Source organism: Parasteatoda tepidariorum, chromosome 6, assembly GCF_982258835.1.
Source record: "Parasteatoda tepidariorum strain Cologne lab strain chromosome 6, Ptep-v5.0, whole genome shotgun sequence".
NCBI lineage: Eukaryota > Metazoa > Arthropoda > Arachnida > Araneae > Theridiidae > Parasteatoda > Parasteatoda tepidariorum.
Genome location: NC_141760.1, coordinates 64,851,995 through 64,871,202, shown reverse-complemented (window position 1 = coordinate 64,871,202; position 19,208 = coordinate 64,851,995). Strand labels below are relative to the sequence as shown.

The 19,208-nt window shown below is 25.2% G+C and overlaps 1 protein-coding gene across 5 annotated transcripts in view; it reads right to left on the bottom strand.

The window, feature by feature from the left end:
- Window positions 1-3,092: 3,092 nt before the first annotated feature.
- The window catches only part of LOC107439545 (uncharacterized), a 47,300-nt gene continuing 31,184 nt past the window's right edge, over window positions 3,093-19,208 (bottom strand). For 4 of the 5 annotated variants that reach the window (XM_087165967.1, XM_043050932.3, XM_043050935.3 and 1 more), the window contains exons 12-19: window positions 18,237-19,055; window positions 16,379-16,440; window positions 16,223-16,302; window positions 14,525-14,771; window positions 11,702-11,914; window positions 9,169-9,313; window positions 6,565-6,685; window positions 3,093-3,529 (exon numbers count right to left, since the gene is read on the bottom strand). In XM_087165967.1, the coding sequence (XP_087022093.1) occupies window positions 3,399-3,529; window positions 6,565-6,685; window positions 9,169-9,313; window positions 11,702-11,914; window positions 14,525-14,771; window positions 16,223-16,302; window positions 16,379-16,440; window positions 18,237-19,055 (1,818 nt within the window). In that variant the 3' untranslated portion in view covers window positions 3,093-3,398. The remainder of the gene's footprint in view (window positions 3,530-6,564; window positions 6,686-9,168; window positions 9,314-11,701; window positions 11,915-14,524; window positions 14,772-16,222; window positions 16,303-16,378; window positions 16,441-18,236; window positions 19,056-19,208) is intronic. The other variant, XM_043050956.3, reaches the window with a different exon arrangement.

Genomic DNA, 19,208 nt, shown 5'->3' with positions numbered 1-19,208 from the left:
TACAAAAAAGAAATGAAAAATAATTTTAGATTTTAAGGATCAAATTGTTGTCTACTTAGCTAGAAAGATAGTTTGCTTTTTAAGATAATTAAGGAATGAAATTTGCATCTTAATGGGTGAAAATCTGCTCAGATCATTGAAAATAATTCAGTGTCTTTTTTTGTTTTTATTGCAACTAAGTTTCTTGAATCTACACATTTATTAAATTTAAATTAATACAAAAAAATATTAAAAAATATTACAGTGAAATATAATTTTTAATAAATATAATGCTTAGCTTTGTATGCCAATGTATTACTTAATAGTTGATAAAACATGACCCAATATGCATTTTAAAGTAAATCAATAGTTTCAAGAAACAAATCATTTGTGAAACATAGATTGAATAAATTTCAATTTAAGCTTTACTTTGGAAATGAAAGTTTTGCTAAGAAAATAAGTATCAGGTTAATAGTCAATACTTTAGTATGACTTGAGAACGATATCTCGAATATTACAACCAAGGTAGCGATTTCTTACCCCTTCACTCAGTATTAGTTGCACTGTCAACATCTATATTGCACTTTATGACATATTAAATGAAAGTATGCCTTAAGATTTATCTCATTAATTTCTAATTGAAGTTGCTAGATGAGCTTTGTTTATCATTTGCTGTTAGTGATAGTAAAATAAAATTAACACTTGTAAGATAAAATTAAGGACAATAAATATATATTGAGGATAGAAGTTCAACTATAAGGCAAGGAGAAAAAAAAGATATGGATTTGAAGTATGGAATTCGCTCTAATGTTCTGTTGAAAATATTAAGAGAATGGAAAAATATCTTAAACGATATGAATCCATGAATTGGCTGTCAAAAACAATTGTTAACGTTTGAAAGGTGAAATTCAAAACTAACAGTTAATGAAACTTTTAATTGGTTAAATTCTTTGTCAGTTCTTTCAGATTCAAGAAATCAAAAAGGATTGAAGATGGAGAGAAATCATAACTAGAGCCTTAAATTTATTATTATTGTAAAAAAGAAATGTAAACTAATTAAGTTCATATAAGGCTTTTAATGGAAACATTATATTTGTTTCGATATAGCACCAGATTCATGAGAAATTAAAATTCTGTTAATGTACTTCCTATATGGATGAAAAAAATACAATTAGGATTTTGCAATTAATACGAATATCTATTGTTAATGAGATAAATATATTATTTCTTTAATAATAACATCAATAACAAGTTATCTATTATAAATGAAATAAATATAAAATCAAACATAGGGACAACAACGATAATTGTGAAGAAACAATTGTATTATAGATATAAAATAAATTATATTACAACTGCAAAACTTAAATAATTTTATTAAACATCAAACAATAAAAAATTTTAAAAAAATATGCTAGTACATAATTTCTGTCATCAATTTTCAACATATTAATAACCATCAAAAACATAACTTTAAAATGCAACAAAATTGGATGTGATAACAACATACATTTTTTTTTTATTAAGTTCATTTTGTATTATTGTCAAAAGGCTTTAGAAGTAGGTTTGAAACAGTAATAAATATCATAATTTAATAATTAAGAATATAATTTTGTTAAAAAAAACTTCAAGCTACTTTTTTTCTAAAAAAAGCATAACATTTCTATATTTGTTAGAACAGTTTCAAGCAATTTTCTTTATCTACAAACAACAAATAAAATTTCAAGAAGCTCTTTATCTCGAAATGGAAAAAAACGACCGAACTTTTTGGATATAAATAAAAATCAAATAAGCAATTGAAAATTCTGGAAAAGAACTTCATAACTGATACAATGCTCAAACTTCATTACATTATTATTTGGATGAAAGAAATTATTTTTAAGTTTCCTTTGAGAAAGGAAATATCATAGAATCTTGATTTTTTTTTACAGTTAATCTAAAATTCATAGAAATTCGCAGATAACCAGAAGGTATTCCTCTGCAAATGCAAATATTTGAGAGGCAGGAAAGTGTAATGCTGAAAAATTTGTTTTAAATATAACGATAGAAATAGATTGTTTCATAACAGATTAAATAAAAGTGTAAATAAAAAATATGAATAACTTAGTATGACATCAAAAAACCATTATCATTAAAAAAAGTTCACATTTTTTAAATAATTTTCAAAATGAAATTACGAGTTTAGCACATTTCTGTTCTCTAATTAATAAAATATTTTTTTAAGAACAAAGATCAATAAAAAATTTATAAATCAAGATAAAAACACACATTTTGCTCCTTATTTGGAAAAGATTTAAAACAATGCCTTAGCTCAATTTAGGCAACTTTGCAAAATCGTTCATAAACTTGCTTTTTAGATTTATTATCAATTAGAATAAAAACAAATTGCTGATTTTTTTCATCAGAGGAAGCTTGGAAAGATCAATTCCATTATTTCTTGGTAAATTTAAAGAATTATTTTGTAATAATTATATTAATTGCATATGCAAATTGTGCCCAGTTTTACATAAAACATATTATAAAAGTACTTATAACAGAAATTAAATATGAATTATTTATCATTCAATGATAATAAAACAGCAATTCAAATATGTATATTGTAAAATGTAGCTTAATATATCATACAATTATTTTGTAAAATAATAAAGGAACATTATTTTTAGTAATAAGTTACAAATTTTGAAATATTTACCATGAGTGTCATGTTTGTTATTTATAAAAATAAGTCAAAAGCTAAAATAAGCTATTTAAGCAATAAGAATGCACTGACAACAATGTGAAACAATTTTAAAACAATATCCTCTATGTTATATAGAAATTACAAATACAAATTACAAAGCAATTAAATCAATCTTAATTTGATTAAGAATAGATAAAAAAAAATATGTGTCATTGCTTGAAGGTTCAACTTTTCATAAATAAGGCAATTCTTTTTATCATAAATAAGGCACAATAATTATGTGATTGATAAAATATTATTTGAGTAAAAGAAAGAAAAAAATTTATAATAATAATAACGAAAAGAGAAAAAAATCGAAGAACTTCTTTAAACAATATAGAATGGGCATAAACTTTATTCAGATGAGTAAAAGTGGAATTTAAAACCTCAATTATTTTTTTCCTTTTACTATTTTTCTCCATTTATTTTTTTCTTCATTAATTTTCTTCCCTCAGTACAATCTGTACCCGCTTACATAAACTCATTGCAATAACATAATTTTTTCTCAATGACCCAATAATAATAGTAAGAAAGAAAAATCATACTACGAATTGCTGAAGGTAACTTTTTGAAAAAGAAGAAAGTCTTACTGAAAAATCAAACAAAATGCCCTTAGACATTCTTTGCTTAAGCAAGTCAAAAATATTTACTAAGCAAATTATCACAGATATATATAGTTAGGCATTAAAAAACAACTTGATTAGTCATTTACTCCCAAATCATGATCTTTAAACTTTTTAAAATTTACATAAAGTTCCATCAGACAATCTTTAACAGTTACATTGCATACATCTACACAGTGAGCACAAAGTGAAGAATCTGCATTGGACCCTGAAAAAGAAGTTTTAAAAAAGAAATATTACATTAAAAGAATTGAAAATTAGAATTCCATTTCATAATATATTTTAAAAAATTAAATACTAAATCGAATACATGAATAAATCTTAATAAATAATAATAGCAAGAAAGGAAAGTGATTATTATGAATTCCTGAAATAAACTTTTTTGTCTTTAGCTTTTAAAGATTTAATTATCAATATTAAAGATTTGTTTGTAAACATAAATAAATCCTTATGCACAATAAGTTTTTAAAAGATTTCCCACAGATAATGGAAAAGTATTAAGCTTATAGTTAGTCCAGAAAATCGCCTACAACTAGAAAATTTGCCTGAGGCATTATCTCTTTTTCATGCTACCATACACATGTTAAATGTTTAAAAATATAAAAATAGCTTTTTTATATTAAATCACCCATACTTCTATACTTTTATATTACAATGTTAAGTTGTGCTGTCCAAGGGTATGACCATCTTTTCTTAATATTATGAAACCTGTGTTCTTGTATTTTTATAATATCAGCAAATAATACGAAGCTCACAATAATGCTTTCATAACATTGCATCAAAAATAATCAATTTCCTTCAATAAAATTCCAGCATAATAATGAAAACTTGATAAAGACAATTGCTTTTTTTATTTCATAAAAAAAATGCTAGTATAATTTAAAAAAAATATTAATCTATTTACAAACACTTGTTAAAGAAATTTTAGTAAATAATTTTAACTATGAATTTCACTAATTAAGGTTTTGTTTTACTTTTGCAAACATTTTTTAGGTTTTGTTTAATACATAGGGTAGGACGAGGATAGATGGCCATAGTTCTTTCAAATCAAGAGAAAAGTACTAAAATTAAAGGCACAAGAAATGTTTATGCATAATTTAAACTCTCATGAATGTACTCAACATATTCCGTGCTAAATAGTGGAATATTGAACAGAAACTATGAAAAAAAATAGTTTGAATTTTAACTAATAAGTGGCCATCTTTCCTTTTATTAGATGACCATCTCACCTCGACATAGTTGATGTCGAGGAGAGATGGTCATCAAATTAAAAATAAAAAAAAACTGAAGTTAAAATATGAAAAATAACACATTTCATACAGTTAGCCAAGAAAAACTCACAATAAATTGTAAGAAATGAATTTTACATTTAATGGTAAAGGTTTTCAAAGTTTGCACAGGTTTCATGGAACCAGTGCATTCACCTTACATATCTTATCAATTCATTGTTTTTAGTTGTGGTATTGTATTCTTTTTCAAATCTAGTACACTGATGCTCATCCAATGAGTAGGTAACATAGCTCTATCGGATAATTTGAAGGTCTGTAGAATCAGAATGTACAATGCAGGGTTTGTATGGTCCTCAAAAATTTAAAGCAGTGATTTCAATTTTATAACAAAAACAAAGGATTTAAAATAATAAAACTAAACTAAATAAAAAAAATTATGAACCCAAAGATTATGTAACAAGATTTATTTATTTGGAGATATTAAGTGTTTCAATAAAATACAAATTATTTTCTTGCTGTTACTACCTCTTTTTAAGGTCCCTACGATCCTTGATATACAAATTAATGTAACATGGATATATCTCAATGATTTTATGTGGCTATAACTCCTAAAGTCGATGATGAGGGGTCACTGAGCTTATAGTTTCACTCCACTGTACTATTCTTCTGCTTTTTACATAAAAACAAATATATGTGCATTAAGGGTTCAGCTAGTTGAAACAAAGTAAAACCTATGTATTGACAAACAGAACTCATTTTTAAAAAAAATATTTGAGCCCTAAGTAAAATAAACATAAAAATTTTACATATTTTTTTTAATCACAAATATTGGAATATTGTCATTAGTGTACTTAATTTTGACATCTTTATCTTAGATACTTAGGTTAAGAAAATAAATTCCACTAATAAAAAAACATTTTAACTGAAAAATTTAACTCTGTGCTTAATATTACATCTCTCAGTGTAAAATATCCTATATTCATTAGATAACTCAGACTTTTCATACAAAATACTGCCTCTTGATAAGGAAATGAGGTTAAATTGTATCTGTCACAAAAAAAAAATTCAGACATGAAAAAAACAGAATTGCTATTCTAAGTATATACAAGTATTTGAAGATTGTTGATATACTTATAGTTTAAGTTGAAAACAAAAGAGATAACACATCAGCTACAGTACAGATACCATTGACATACCAAGACTGATGACAAAACTAGCATGAATCAGTGGTAGGTGTCATAGATTAATTTGGCCTTGCAGACAAAATTAAGTCAAATTTAATTTTTTCTTCATTTAATAAAGCCAAAATTTAGTCAATACTTAGGGATAAAAAATAGAAGTTGTCCTTCTTTGAGAAAGGCTAGTGCATATAATTAGAATTGATAATTAATGTATCTGCACACATCATTTTTATCAATGCTTTTCACCACGAAAGTTTATCTTTTTCCCTTTTCGCAATCTTTCATTTTAGCTTTTACAGCATGATTTAAAATGCAACATATTTCATTTCATGCAGAATTTTGTAAATATTTTTTACAGTTTACTTAATTTGTTGACTCACTTTAATGAGCTCCAAATGATTCAAATGGTAAAGATTAAAACAAGTAAATTTTTCTTTTTAATTTTTTTATTACTCAGATTAAATTTTAAATTTTTATGTATTTATTTTGATGCGTTTTTTTTTTCAGTCTGTAAAATTCAAGCAATTTTGGTTATATGTTGTACGAACTTCACAGTTTCTCTCTATTTCACTTTCATCCAGCTTACTAAATTGCTGTTTTATGATCAAATACCTATTTTTTTTTAATTTTTTTTTTATAAAAAAGGACAAAACTAGCAGAGAGTATTAAATTACTTGTAAGAAACAATACAAATTCAAAATGAGGGATTCCGTAAATATAATAAATTGTTTTAATGCTATTAGCTCATATTGTTTGTAATACAAGTTTCACTTGTTTGTAGCAATGTAACAACTTTATAATAAAAAAAACTTGAGTATGAACACAAAAATTACCTGAACAGGGAAAGATGTAAAATGATATAATCACTTGTCGTTTAATTGATCCATTCAAGCAGTAAACCCAGAAAATCTGATTCATTAAAGGAAGAATTGAAATATCTTTTATGTTCATTTTCTAAAAACAAATAAAGATGTTGAAACCTTAATTCATAAATGTTCAAAAGATTTCCTAATAAATCTATCAAACTTTTCAAATAATTTTACAATTTCAAATGATTAATATTTCATAGAAATTCAAGGCCCTTGGGTGAAACAGCTGTTGCCAACCTTAGGAATCAAAAATTAGGAACACTATATGCAACAAAATTATACGCGCCAATTATGAGAGTAAGACAAAAATTTGACTATTAAATAATAACATTAATAAACATATATTTAAATACCTTATGTAAATTAGTAAAACAAAATTATAAACACTATCTTTTGTGGGAAATTTATAATATTAATATTTTATAATTAGGAATACCGGCATAATAGTTTAAAAACAACCATTACCTATTAATATATAATTATAAAACACAGGTAAATAATAATCTACATCATAAACAAATATTTCTGATGCAAGTGTTTAAATACTACAATACATTTTTTTAACAATAATAGTTGTTTAAGATTCAATTTAGTGAAATGATCAGCAACAGCTATTGGAATAGTATTTTCCGATAAAAAGCTACAAAAAATTAATTCTGCAAAATAATCATACGAAGCGCTCTTGTGGCGATCAGAGAACAAGGGGTTGATTTTAAAGCAAAAATACTGCAATTTTACGAAAAATCAGATTTTTGATTTGATTTAAAAATTAGGAATAAATCCGAAAAATTCTGAACCATTGGCAGCTATGCCATACGATTCAAATTTACAAGATTAATACAAAATAATGAATTAAAAACATATAGTAAAATAAGCTTTTATCTATTTTGGTTAATAATTTAAGGCAAAAAAAACATGATTTATGAGTGACATGTTAGCAAATTGTTCTTACATAAAACTACTATGATCGTATATTTTGAAAACAAAATATTCTATGCTTTTGTGAAAATATTTATGTTTAAGGGGGGAAAAAAACCCAATATGAATGAGAAGCAACAATGGAGGTTGGTGAGTGGAGTCTTCTAGTTTTGTGAAAAATAGTAGTCATAGTCACCTCCCCTTGACTTGAGTTACAAATAGTTGCCAGTGGTAGCCATGCAAATATAATAATCTTAACATTTCACAAATTTTGAAAAACAAAAATCTTAATTTAAGAATGATAGAAACCATTTCCTATTTAAATATTGATATAAGTCTCACTGACCGGTAAAATTACTAGACATTTACTTTTTATTGAGTTATGAAATTTGCAATCCTAAGTTGCTTTTTTTTTCCTTTCAAGTACAGTTGATTATTTTTCACAATCCCTACAATCATTTATTTCTTCCGATTAACCTATTAACAAAATACTCTTAAATAAAATTATAATAATTACATAGTTTATTAAGGTGTTCTTTTTTGTGGAAAGTATCGATATTTAAGAATAAAAACCTTAATAAATGAGATACAATCATGGACATTGGAGAGCAGAGTCAGCAGGAGACTCTCAGTGTATTAATAAAATAACAAAATGTACCAAGACAGATTTCAAAGAATGAAAACAAAACAAAAATTAGAATAATTATAAATCAAAAATTGTTAACACTCTGCCTTTAAACCATAATGATGAGTATATTTGTTATAACCATATTACAGAGAGAATGTAGACTTTTCATCAAATAATTTTGTGCGAAATTCATTTTTTTAAAAACATATAAAGTAATATTCTGGTTCATAATAGAAAAATTTCGGGTTCAAACCCTGAACAAATATTTCTAAAAATATAGATATGATAATGGATTTATATAAAAATATGTCTAAAAAAACTACCTAGATAGAAAAATTAGTTTCAAGAATCATATTATAAAGCCCAATATATTGCAATCTAAGTAGGGTGTTAACCATATTTAAGGTGAACTTCTAACTAAGGAATAAAATGGAGGTGAACTAAGGAGTAAAATGATTCAATTCATCATCAACACTCTACTATGGTAACAAGAAATTTAAACAATATTATGACTCTACATTAATTGGTATTTTTAGTAATAAAATATAAATTTTTCACAAACCAGATAAAAAAATAGCAGTTTGTATGAAGTTTATTTTCTTTATTCCAGAAACGTTTTGTTGAAATAATGAGCTTGATCCAACTTATATAGAATATTACATTAGTAGGGTATTTACCATATTTAAGGTGAGCTTCTAACTAAGGAGTAAAATGGAGGTGATTAAGGAGTAAATTGATTAAATTCGGCATCAACACTCTACTATGGTAACAGCAAATTGAAACAATATTATGGTTCTACATTCATTAAGATTTTTAGTAATGATATATAAATATTACAAAAATTAGATTTAAAAAAATAGCAGTTTGAATGAAGTTTATACACTTTATTCCAGAAATGTTTTGTTAAACTAATGAAGCCTGATCCAGCTTATGTAGAATTTTACATTAGTAGGGTAATTGTCAATAAGGATCATACCAAAAGATTGAATTTATTAAATAAAACACACAAAAAATAATCATACCTCATTATACTTCAGAGGTACATGTGTTTGTTCAATATTAGAAATTAAAGTCTGCCAATCTTCCATATTGAATCCTAGTATTTCTCTGACTGCATCTTCACGAAAGTAACATAAAAGTTGGATTCTACCATCATCAATGATTGCACTAAGTTGAATATTCAAAATGTTAACTACATCATATTAAACATTAACAGTAGATCATACACATAACAGTTTACAATACAACAAATAGAACCTCCGAGACAAAACTTCTCAAATCACTTCGCAAATAATTAATATTTAATAGAAACATAGCAGCCTTATGTGGCGTCACATGATACACACTTCTTATAGAGCAAAATTCACAAACTAATGACAACATAAGTATTCAATGAAAAATATCACTTTTAACGAATTTACTTTTGTTTACTACTTTCAAAAATATAATTTTACCTTAAAATAAATCGTGATTGCTGATTGCAAAGGTAGAATTTCATTTTTCTAAAGAGAAATATGCAAAATTGAGATTTTAATTTTGTAAAAAATTGTGTTTAATGTCAGACAAAAGATTTATCAACCAAAATGAATTTTTAGTTTCTATTTTTCTTTTTAATTCAAGGTTGTATTAATATCATAAGGCAGATTTCAAAAATAAAAATTATTATAAACAATGCAAACAGAAATGAAAAAATAGATGAAAAATTCACAAAGGTGGACAAGATAACTTTAAAAAATCTCTACAAATGCACTGAATTTAAAATCTGAGGTTTAAGAATAATTTGAAAACTAAATCAAAAATATATAATAGGTAAAAAATTCCCGAAAGTAGGCAAATTAATACCTCAAAAGTATCTTAATAATTATTAAAAATTTCGAGAACATCCAAGCATAAATAATACTTTGACTAGAGAATTAAACAGAAACAATACTAAACATTTGTCAACTTTTAAAAAATGCACTTTTTATTGAATATAATTGAACTGCTAAGTATTTTTGTGTTTATTTTATTAAAAAACAAGCAAACTTAGGTTTTTAAAAAAAATCAAAAATCTTTACACATTTGTTTTTTTTATAATGAAAAAAATCTTTTATCTAAATACCTTTTTATTTAGCCTTTGGCTTTCTATATTAGCTAAAATGTACATCTTTTAAGATTTAAAAAAAAAAATTCTTGATGTCTTAATTTTAAAGACATGTTTATTGCAAAAGTTAGTTACCTGAATGATGATGGTAAAATTGAGATTAGGAAGAAATAATAAACAAATTTACATCATTGGGTGGTATAACAGAACTAGAAATTAAAACAATAATTAATTTTTTTAAAATTCATTGCAATTAATAGTTTTAGAAAAATTTTTATAGATTAAATATACAACTATGATTGAGAAGATTTATAATTTTCAAACCTATATGTCTTTTATTAGTTCTTGGTGAAACATATAAATAAAAGGGTCTAAAACGATTTTCCAAAGGTATCAACACTTTCTTATAGCCAGAAAATTGATAATTAACAAATATTGTTAAATTATTTATAGATATATTTACTGTAGTATTTCTTTATCATCCGCTATCATTCTTAATATTATTCCCTACTATTATTATGATTTGATATTTCATTTTTATCAAAAATTAACAATTTGAAACAGAAAGTGGTATTCTTTTATTATAAAGTAATCCTGTAATATCTCTTTAGTCATAAACATTTTGTAAAAAAAAATATTGAAAAATTTTATGAAAAACATATTGAAAACAGTAAATAACCATTTTGAAATTATTACTAAACAGCAAACATATTATATTTACTTTTATAATGAGCTTTACATAAATTATTTCCAGCCAAAACTGTTTTTAGGAATTAATTAGGACATAATATCAATCAATAAATAATCTGGAGAAAAACATGAATTTATTTTAAAGCAACCAAAAGTTGAATTGAAGTGTTAAAAAAAAAATAGTAGATCAAGTTGCAATGCTAACTAAATAAAACAAAAATTAAAATCTAAGTTTGAATAATATTCTAATAGACATTAATAACAAAATGTTTGGAATCTTTTAATTGAGTAGATTTAAATCTTTGTGTAGCAATGATGAAAAATCAAGGTGGGTAGGAATTTTTTAAACCCCGTTTATTTTAAATCTGTTTAATTTTTAGTACAAGAATGAATTTTTAAAAATGTTACTGCTTTCGATAAATTTACAGTTACTTATAAGACATTGAAATATACAAATTTATTTAATTCTTCAAGATTTTTGGAAATAGTTTTTGCTATGTATTCTGTTTATGTATGCTATGTGTATGTTTAATGTAGAAAAACTTCTTAGCATAGCAATATTCAGATGTATGCTCTTTGTGAAATTTTAAAATAGTTCATTATAAATAAAACAAATTGTAAAAAAATCATTGGAATTAATATTCTTTCCTATTTACAAGTGCATATCATATAGAGGAAATAAAACATAAAACAAAGCATTTTAAAAATAAAATCTTTAACCATTTTGACTGCATAAATCAAGACATAATACATAATTAAATAAGTGTGATTGAATTATATACCTGGCTTTTGCTTGAACACTGTAGGAAAATGAACATCCACACATTTCTTGAGCATCTTTAAAACACTTCTTGCAAAACAAAGACAATTCAGCTGACACAAGTTTTGAAATGAAGCATATCTGATTTAAACACTTTTGAAATAAACAAGCATTTATGTAAAATCTCCCGAGTTCACCTGTTGCTGCTGATTGATATAACTCCTTTCCACATATGCTAAACAATAAATTAATTCCAATTAATTGAATTATTGAGAATAATTTAATGTAAATCCGAATTGAATAATTATATTTAAACTTGTCAGTTATAGGATCAGAATTTTATACAATAGAAAACGAAATAGATTGAAATAAATATGTTAAACATTTTTGCACTAATTGTCTCACAATTAAAAACTTAATTTAATTTTAATCAAGCAACCTATTGAAGCTAAGTAAATTTTGTAGTTGAGCATCCTGCCAACAATGCTTGATCTACAAAACAGGTTGAAAAAATGGTGAGCACCTATTATATTCAGAATCTTAGACAGACTGCAAAGAAACACAGATTTCTAAGAAAAACACAACGCAAGTTGGTTTTATCATGGAAAAAAAAAAGTTTTTTTTTTGTCTTGGGATAAGTAGGATTTATCGGGCTTTTTCATGAATAAAACCATATTTTACCCAAGATGAGTATCATAAGCTTAGTTAATATGAGTTTTTCAAGCATATTCTACATGCATACTTGTATATACTAAATATAAGCATAAGATATATTACACAATAAAAAAATATTACTTGATTATTAATTACCAAAGGGATTAATAAAAGAAATAGTTACGATACTATTTCAGTCATTTTTATGTCTTTTAAATGTATAATGAATTGCATAATGAAGTAATTGAAATGATTCTGTGTAAAATGCAAAGCATAATAAGTTTAAAATTATAGATAAAAACACAATGTCCTTTAAAGTTGATGAATGGAATTTCTAGAAGTATTGTAAATATTTATGAAATGTAATGCACTTATCTTTTTGTTACACATGGTATGTTCATTTGTATTTTCCATCATAGATGAATTCTTTGTATGCTTTACAATCCACAAAAAGTTATCAACTTTTATCTTTTTAAAACATTTTGTTTTCAAAATGAATGAAAAAAAATATATAAAATTAAACATTTGTTTTTCAAGCATTCCAAGTATAATTTAAGAATTTAATAAAAATGCTCATTAAATTTAATTAATGATGTACAAATGGATACATCATGAACAACCAATAATTATAATATGCATTCACATTTCATTTATGCTACATAATTTAATCTTTATTCTGTAATAACAAAATTTTTATCAAATAAAATCTTAGCAATCTAAAAGGATTTACAAATATTGAATAAAATACATTGCTCATTAAAATGTAAAATATAAATTTTATCTCAAGTGTCATGACAATTTTATGAATCTAAAAATTTAAAATATCAGAAAGTCTCTCTCAACTTCTTATAATTGAAATATTTAAATGCTTAGGGGCTGAACAGAAACTGTTCATTGATTTCACATTTTGATTTCACAGTTTGAACTGAAGTAAATCAGAAAATATTCTTTCAAATGCAGCTGTCATAAAAGAAGTAGTGAATAATTGAGTAATTAGATGAGATGCTATAGCTTTCAACTGATATTCTAAACTATGTTTTTACTTATTATCAAGTTCTGAGTTTAATATTCTTAACTTCATCAATAAATTATTTTTGCAAAAGGTACAGTGGATGGAAACAAATATAGTTTATAATAAAAATCTTAATATAAAATAGGGCTATAATGGTCTTATCTTTTAACATACTCAATACAGATTTCTTTTTAAATGAAAATTTTATTTTTACATGTTTTGTCTAAGAAAATCTTATTCATTTTTAAGAAAATTGGATATATGTACTTTAACAAACCCTGAAGGGTTTACAAACCAACTAAATCATGCAATAAATATTATGTGTATGCAGATTACACATAATTTGTTTTATAGAAAAGTAATATATTAGAATTTACCAAGATTTTTTCTCATTTGTTCAATATAATTTTGTTGGCAAAAACCAGCAATATAAAATAATAAGTTGATAATTTCAAATAACAATTCGGTTTGAAAATCGTGAAGAAAATTAATTGGAAATAACAAAGTGTGAAAAAAAACCACTTAGTGAGTAAAAGAGGGCATTTTTCTAGTGGATTCAATCCAAAACAAAAATCCAGTGGATTTTTCTGGGGCTAGGCCCACCTTTGCAAATGCTGTAGACAACAGGTGATATTTACAAATTATATTGAGAACAAGAGAAACATGAATTCTCTTAAAACTTTTTGTGATTCTTTGAGTCCAAAACTATTCATTAAACATATTTCACAATTATAGCGCACTGAAATTCCTTTATTATCTTTAACTATTGATTGGTTTTTGGCATTGTGTGATTTTTTTCTATAAATCTTTTTCACTTCTGATACAATTCCACACTCCTAAAATTATTTCCCCCTTGAAATCTGAGAAAAAGTGAAAAAATTACTCACTTAAAAGATTACATTCTAATAGATTAAGACTGTAGTACCAAACTAGTCATTACATCTTGTATGCTAAATCTGGAATCTAGTTAAATTTGAGCTCATAATAAATGAGCACAGCTGCATAAATTTAAGACTGAATTCCTTGTTGAAGCCCACCCAGCTTCAGATTGATGGGTACAACTTGTTTGGGAAGTAAAGGCAGTCTGTGTGCAATACTCATTGCTGCAATCATTCTATTTTAAATGACAAGCAAAATTAACATGGCAATGCCAAGATTATGAATGAAGTATTTACTTACCTTATTACTTCCCGGTTACTTGTCACATAAGTACTAGCTTCAATTCCAAAGATAGGTGATGCTCGAAGATATAAATAACCTTTTTGAGAACGAATACACTGAAACCCATATAATTCTAGAATAGCACCAGGCATTAGACCAGAAATATCTCGAAGCTGTAGTGGGATGTAAACAAAAAGTGTGTCAATTTCTTTTAAGTCCCTCAAGCACAAGCAAAGAACAGTTTTTTTTCTTTGGAGTGATTTTTCTACAAAAATTAAACAATAATTTTTATTAAAAAAAAAACTTTACATGAAGAATAAGAAAAAATCTTTAACATATCATACAAGTATATAAGGTGAATTGCATTGAGTAAATTAAAAAAAAAAAAAATCATCGAACTATTCTTTTCTTGCAACAGTGTTACATCGGTTACAACAATCAACATACATTTATGCAAATTCATACATTCATGTATTCTCACTCTCTATTGTTACCTTCAATGAACAATTGATTTGGTATTAATTTTTCAATTGTTACAGATTCATAGAAAATGCTAATCATCATTCAATTTATTTGAAATTCAAATAAAGTTTTTTTCCTGCAACCTATATAAAAAGTGACATGAGAGTGAATGCACTATTTCACAAGGCATGATGTTATGAGGAACTAGTGTACATACTTTCCCTAAAGCAATTCATATCTTTACTTTAATGAACAATTTTTTTTTAATCCAAAGAATAAAATCAAACAGCAAAATGTTCTTAATTAGTTCACAATTAATTAAGCTCATTTATTTAATATTAAAGCTCTTTTGTAGTATATTCATAAACATAAAGTATTTATAAAATTAAAGACTAATTAATTGTTATTAATAATATTTGCAAATAAAACCTTAGAAAATTATTAATTGAAATTAAACATAAGAAACAAAATGTTGGAAAACTAATAAAAATACACAATAACAGAAAATATTAAATGAAGAAAAAAAAAGACTTTCTATGTCTTCAAACGTTTACATAAATAAATGTAGTGATAAAACACACATTGATATTTTATACCAAATTGTTCCTTAGTATTGTTTTCAGATTAATACTTTAATAATTTCCATTGTACAGCTACAACTATATTCTAACAAAAATATTCTATTTCCAGCATAGAAATCAAAGAGTTTTTTTTTAAATTTATTATTTTTACAAAAATGTTTTCTTACACAATTTGTCACTTGTAATTAGTATATAACCTCAAGTCTTTCAATATTAAGGCCAAAAAGTTTTTTAAAAAACTGCACTACGTAATAAGTAAAAATGCTTCATTAAAAAACACAGGTTTCATTATTTGACAAATTAAACTAAATGAAAAATGTATATTCTATTAAGCTTAATCTAAAAACTTCATAATAGATAAAACAATCTAAAATACCTACACAAAAATCGTGGTGTTTTTCCTGAAATAATAATAATACATTACCATTACTCCTGAACATTACATTACCCAAAGCATTTTATACAATATTAAAAACCAAAAAATGTAAAGATATTGTGCATTGTAACTAGTGAAAATTGTTTCATTTGAAATAAATATCGTTCAGTTTTGATCAAATATAGTTCAGTTTTGTTAAAATTAAAACAAAAAAGAATTCATAAAGCAAATTAAAACTGAAAGGTTATTAATAGATCATTAAGCATTATAAAACAAACAAAAAATAAAAAGACCTACCACAATTAATGCTTCCTCTATTTTCTTTCAAAAATTTATCAACTAATACACCTTGAATAAAAGCATTTGGTGGTATCTGGCTAAAACATATCAAAATTGAATATAAACTGTCATTACTTTGCAATTAAATCAGATAATTGCTATGCAAGTACATACTTTTGCAAGAGAATTTCTTTTATTCCATAATATTTGACACCAGCCAAATTTAAATCATCCTCCTAGAAATAATTCATTATGATTTACTTCAGTTTTATGGATGAAAAAAAAAAGAAATTTGATTTATCAAACTAAAAAAAGATATGCCTTCTTTGAAGAAAAAGTTTAATTTGATTTATTAAAAGGAATGTAAATTTTCCCTTTTAGGTTTCCCAAAATATCTCAAACATAATGAGAAAAAATTAAATTTTTAATTTACCTTAATTAAAAAAAATCTTTAATATTTTCAATTTAAAATAAAATAAGAAATCTGAAACACACAATCACAATTAAATAATAGTTTAAGTATGACTGAGATATGCAGCAGCGTAAATTCTTAGAAAAACTGCATCACAACACTGTTTGTGAAGAAACATAATAAAAACAAAATAAAAATATAAAATTGAAAAATTATATTTCAAAGTTTATATATATATATACTCTAAACTCAGTGGCACAACAGCCCATAGAGGGCCAAGGACTACTGTGCCCAACTCAGTTTTCTTGACCTTGGGCTCTGGGGTACAGGAGCAGATATATATATATATATACATATATATACACCTGTTTAAATTCAGTCTCCAGTATATAAAAAGCAAAATAAGTAATTGGAGTATAAAGAAATTTGTAAAAAAATATATACTTTTAATACAGTTCTTTGGGTTACAGCACATGCAGTGTTTTCACTACAGCGCGAGAATCTCGCTTACTTTTTTTATTTTCTCGCATTAAAAAATTATTAACGCAAGAAGATCGGGCACTCTATTAATCAATTTCAAAATGCGCGAATTTTGGAAAAAAATTCATGTTCTGCCATTTTCAATAAAATCCGTTTCACTTTTCTTCCTTGATCTTTCATTATTTTCAACATGGATCCCTGTTATCTAGCTTCCCTATTTACCAGTATTGTTCAGAATCAGTGCGAACAGCAGAACCCCCCCCCCCTCCTGAATGACGGAACACCTTTCAGAACACATTTTTCTGCAACCACGTGTTCAAGAAAGGTAAGATTTCTTCATGTAAGACGTTTACATTTTTTTCAATGCTACAAATTTATTTAGTGATTCCGAATTGTTCAGCATCTGTTGCGAGGTCATTTAGCACTCAAAACTGAATTAAGACAAAATATCTTATACAAATGACTGATAAACATTTGAGCAACCTAATGAGAAAAGCTGATGAAAAAGTAGATATAGAACATTTTCCATACGATGATGCAGCAAAAATATTCAATGCTTTAAAAATTAGAAGATGTTAAAAATGTATTATAATTAAAGAAATATTTTTTTTCCAAGTCTATTCGCGTTTTTTTTTATTTTTAGAAATCTGACTTAACTTTTTGAGATCTCACCCTATTTTTGAGAAAGGGTGAGAAATTCTCTCTCATTTTTTTTCTGTAATGAAAACACTGACATGTTTTGTTTGTTTAGTAGCATGAAAATTAAAAATAAATAAATTTTCAGCTTTTAACAGATTAATTCTATATAGAATAATGCTGAAAGACATAGACTTATGAGATAATAATAGATATTATAAAACAGTGGTATATAAAGAATCACAAATGTAATAAAAGGTGAATGTATTGTATTGCACACTTCAAACAGTAACTAATCTATTTTTGGTAAATGTAAAAATTTTGAAACACCAGATAAATTAAGTATTCTACAGGAGTTATTTATTTTAAACATTTGTAAGTAATATAATTATTAGGTAATGCAACACTAACACTTGACAAATGTATTGTAAAAATTGCAAAAACAGATTACTAAAAAAAATTTATTATTCACACGCACATAAAAATATAAAATTAGTAACTTACCTTAATACATGAATAATGTACTATTTTACTACCAGATTTCATTTTCATTGGAAATATACTATTTTCTTCATTGATGTTGGCAGATTTGCTATTCCCCATAAATGAAACATCATTGAAATCAACTGAGTAAATATGACCAGGAAAAAATAAATTACATTCATACTCTTTTTCAAAATGTAAAGATATAAATCTTGGTACACTGTTGATACACAAGCTGTCAATTCCATTGATTAAATTAGCAAATTCAATATCATCTTCAGTTTCATAAAAATTAAAGGAATTGTTTTGAAAACTAAGATTATCATAATTATTTTCTTGAGGCAAAGTTAAAGCTAAAATTCTTGAACACACAGGAGGTTCTACATTAGTTAACCATAATTTACTTAAAATTACAATTTTTTGTCCTACATCTTGATTGACATCTATAGTGTTTGGTGACAAAAAATCAATCTCGTAATTTAAATTTTCATAAACAAACTTTTCCTGAATTGTCAATTTTTTCATTACTGCATCAGAAAGTGAATTAGTTCTTTGATGAGGTCGGCTAAAAGCTTTTAAAGGGTATATGCTGCATTGTGAAGTTCTAATAAAGATCGAATAGTCTGAAGTTTTACTTGTGAATTTAATACTTTCAAACACTATTTTATAGTCTTGTATAAGGACCAACAGGGAAAAATCAGGTACATTGAACTTTGGAAGGATATTATCACTAAAAGAACAATCAGCACAGTCTTTAATAAGCACCACAGGCATAGAAAAACTGCTGTCTTCAATAAACAAACAGTGATTTTCTGATAGGTAGAGCATCCCTATCAATGGCTATAAAAAATAAAGAATAAAAAAAAACATTAGATAATAATAAAAAGAATTATCAAAAAAATAAACAATAATTTTTTAATATATATTAGCATCAATATTTTTTTTGTTAACTTCTAGCAAATTATTGATGCTGAAGAAAAAGTAAAGTGTTAT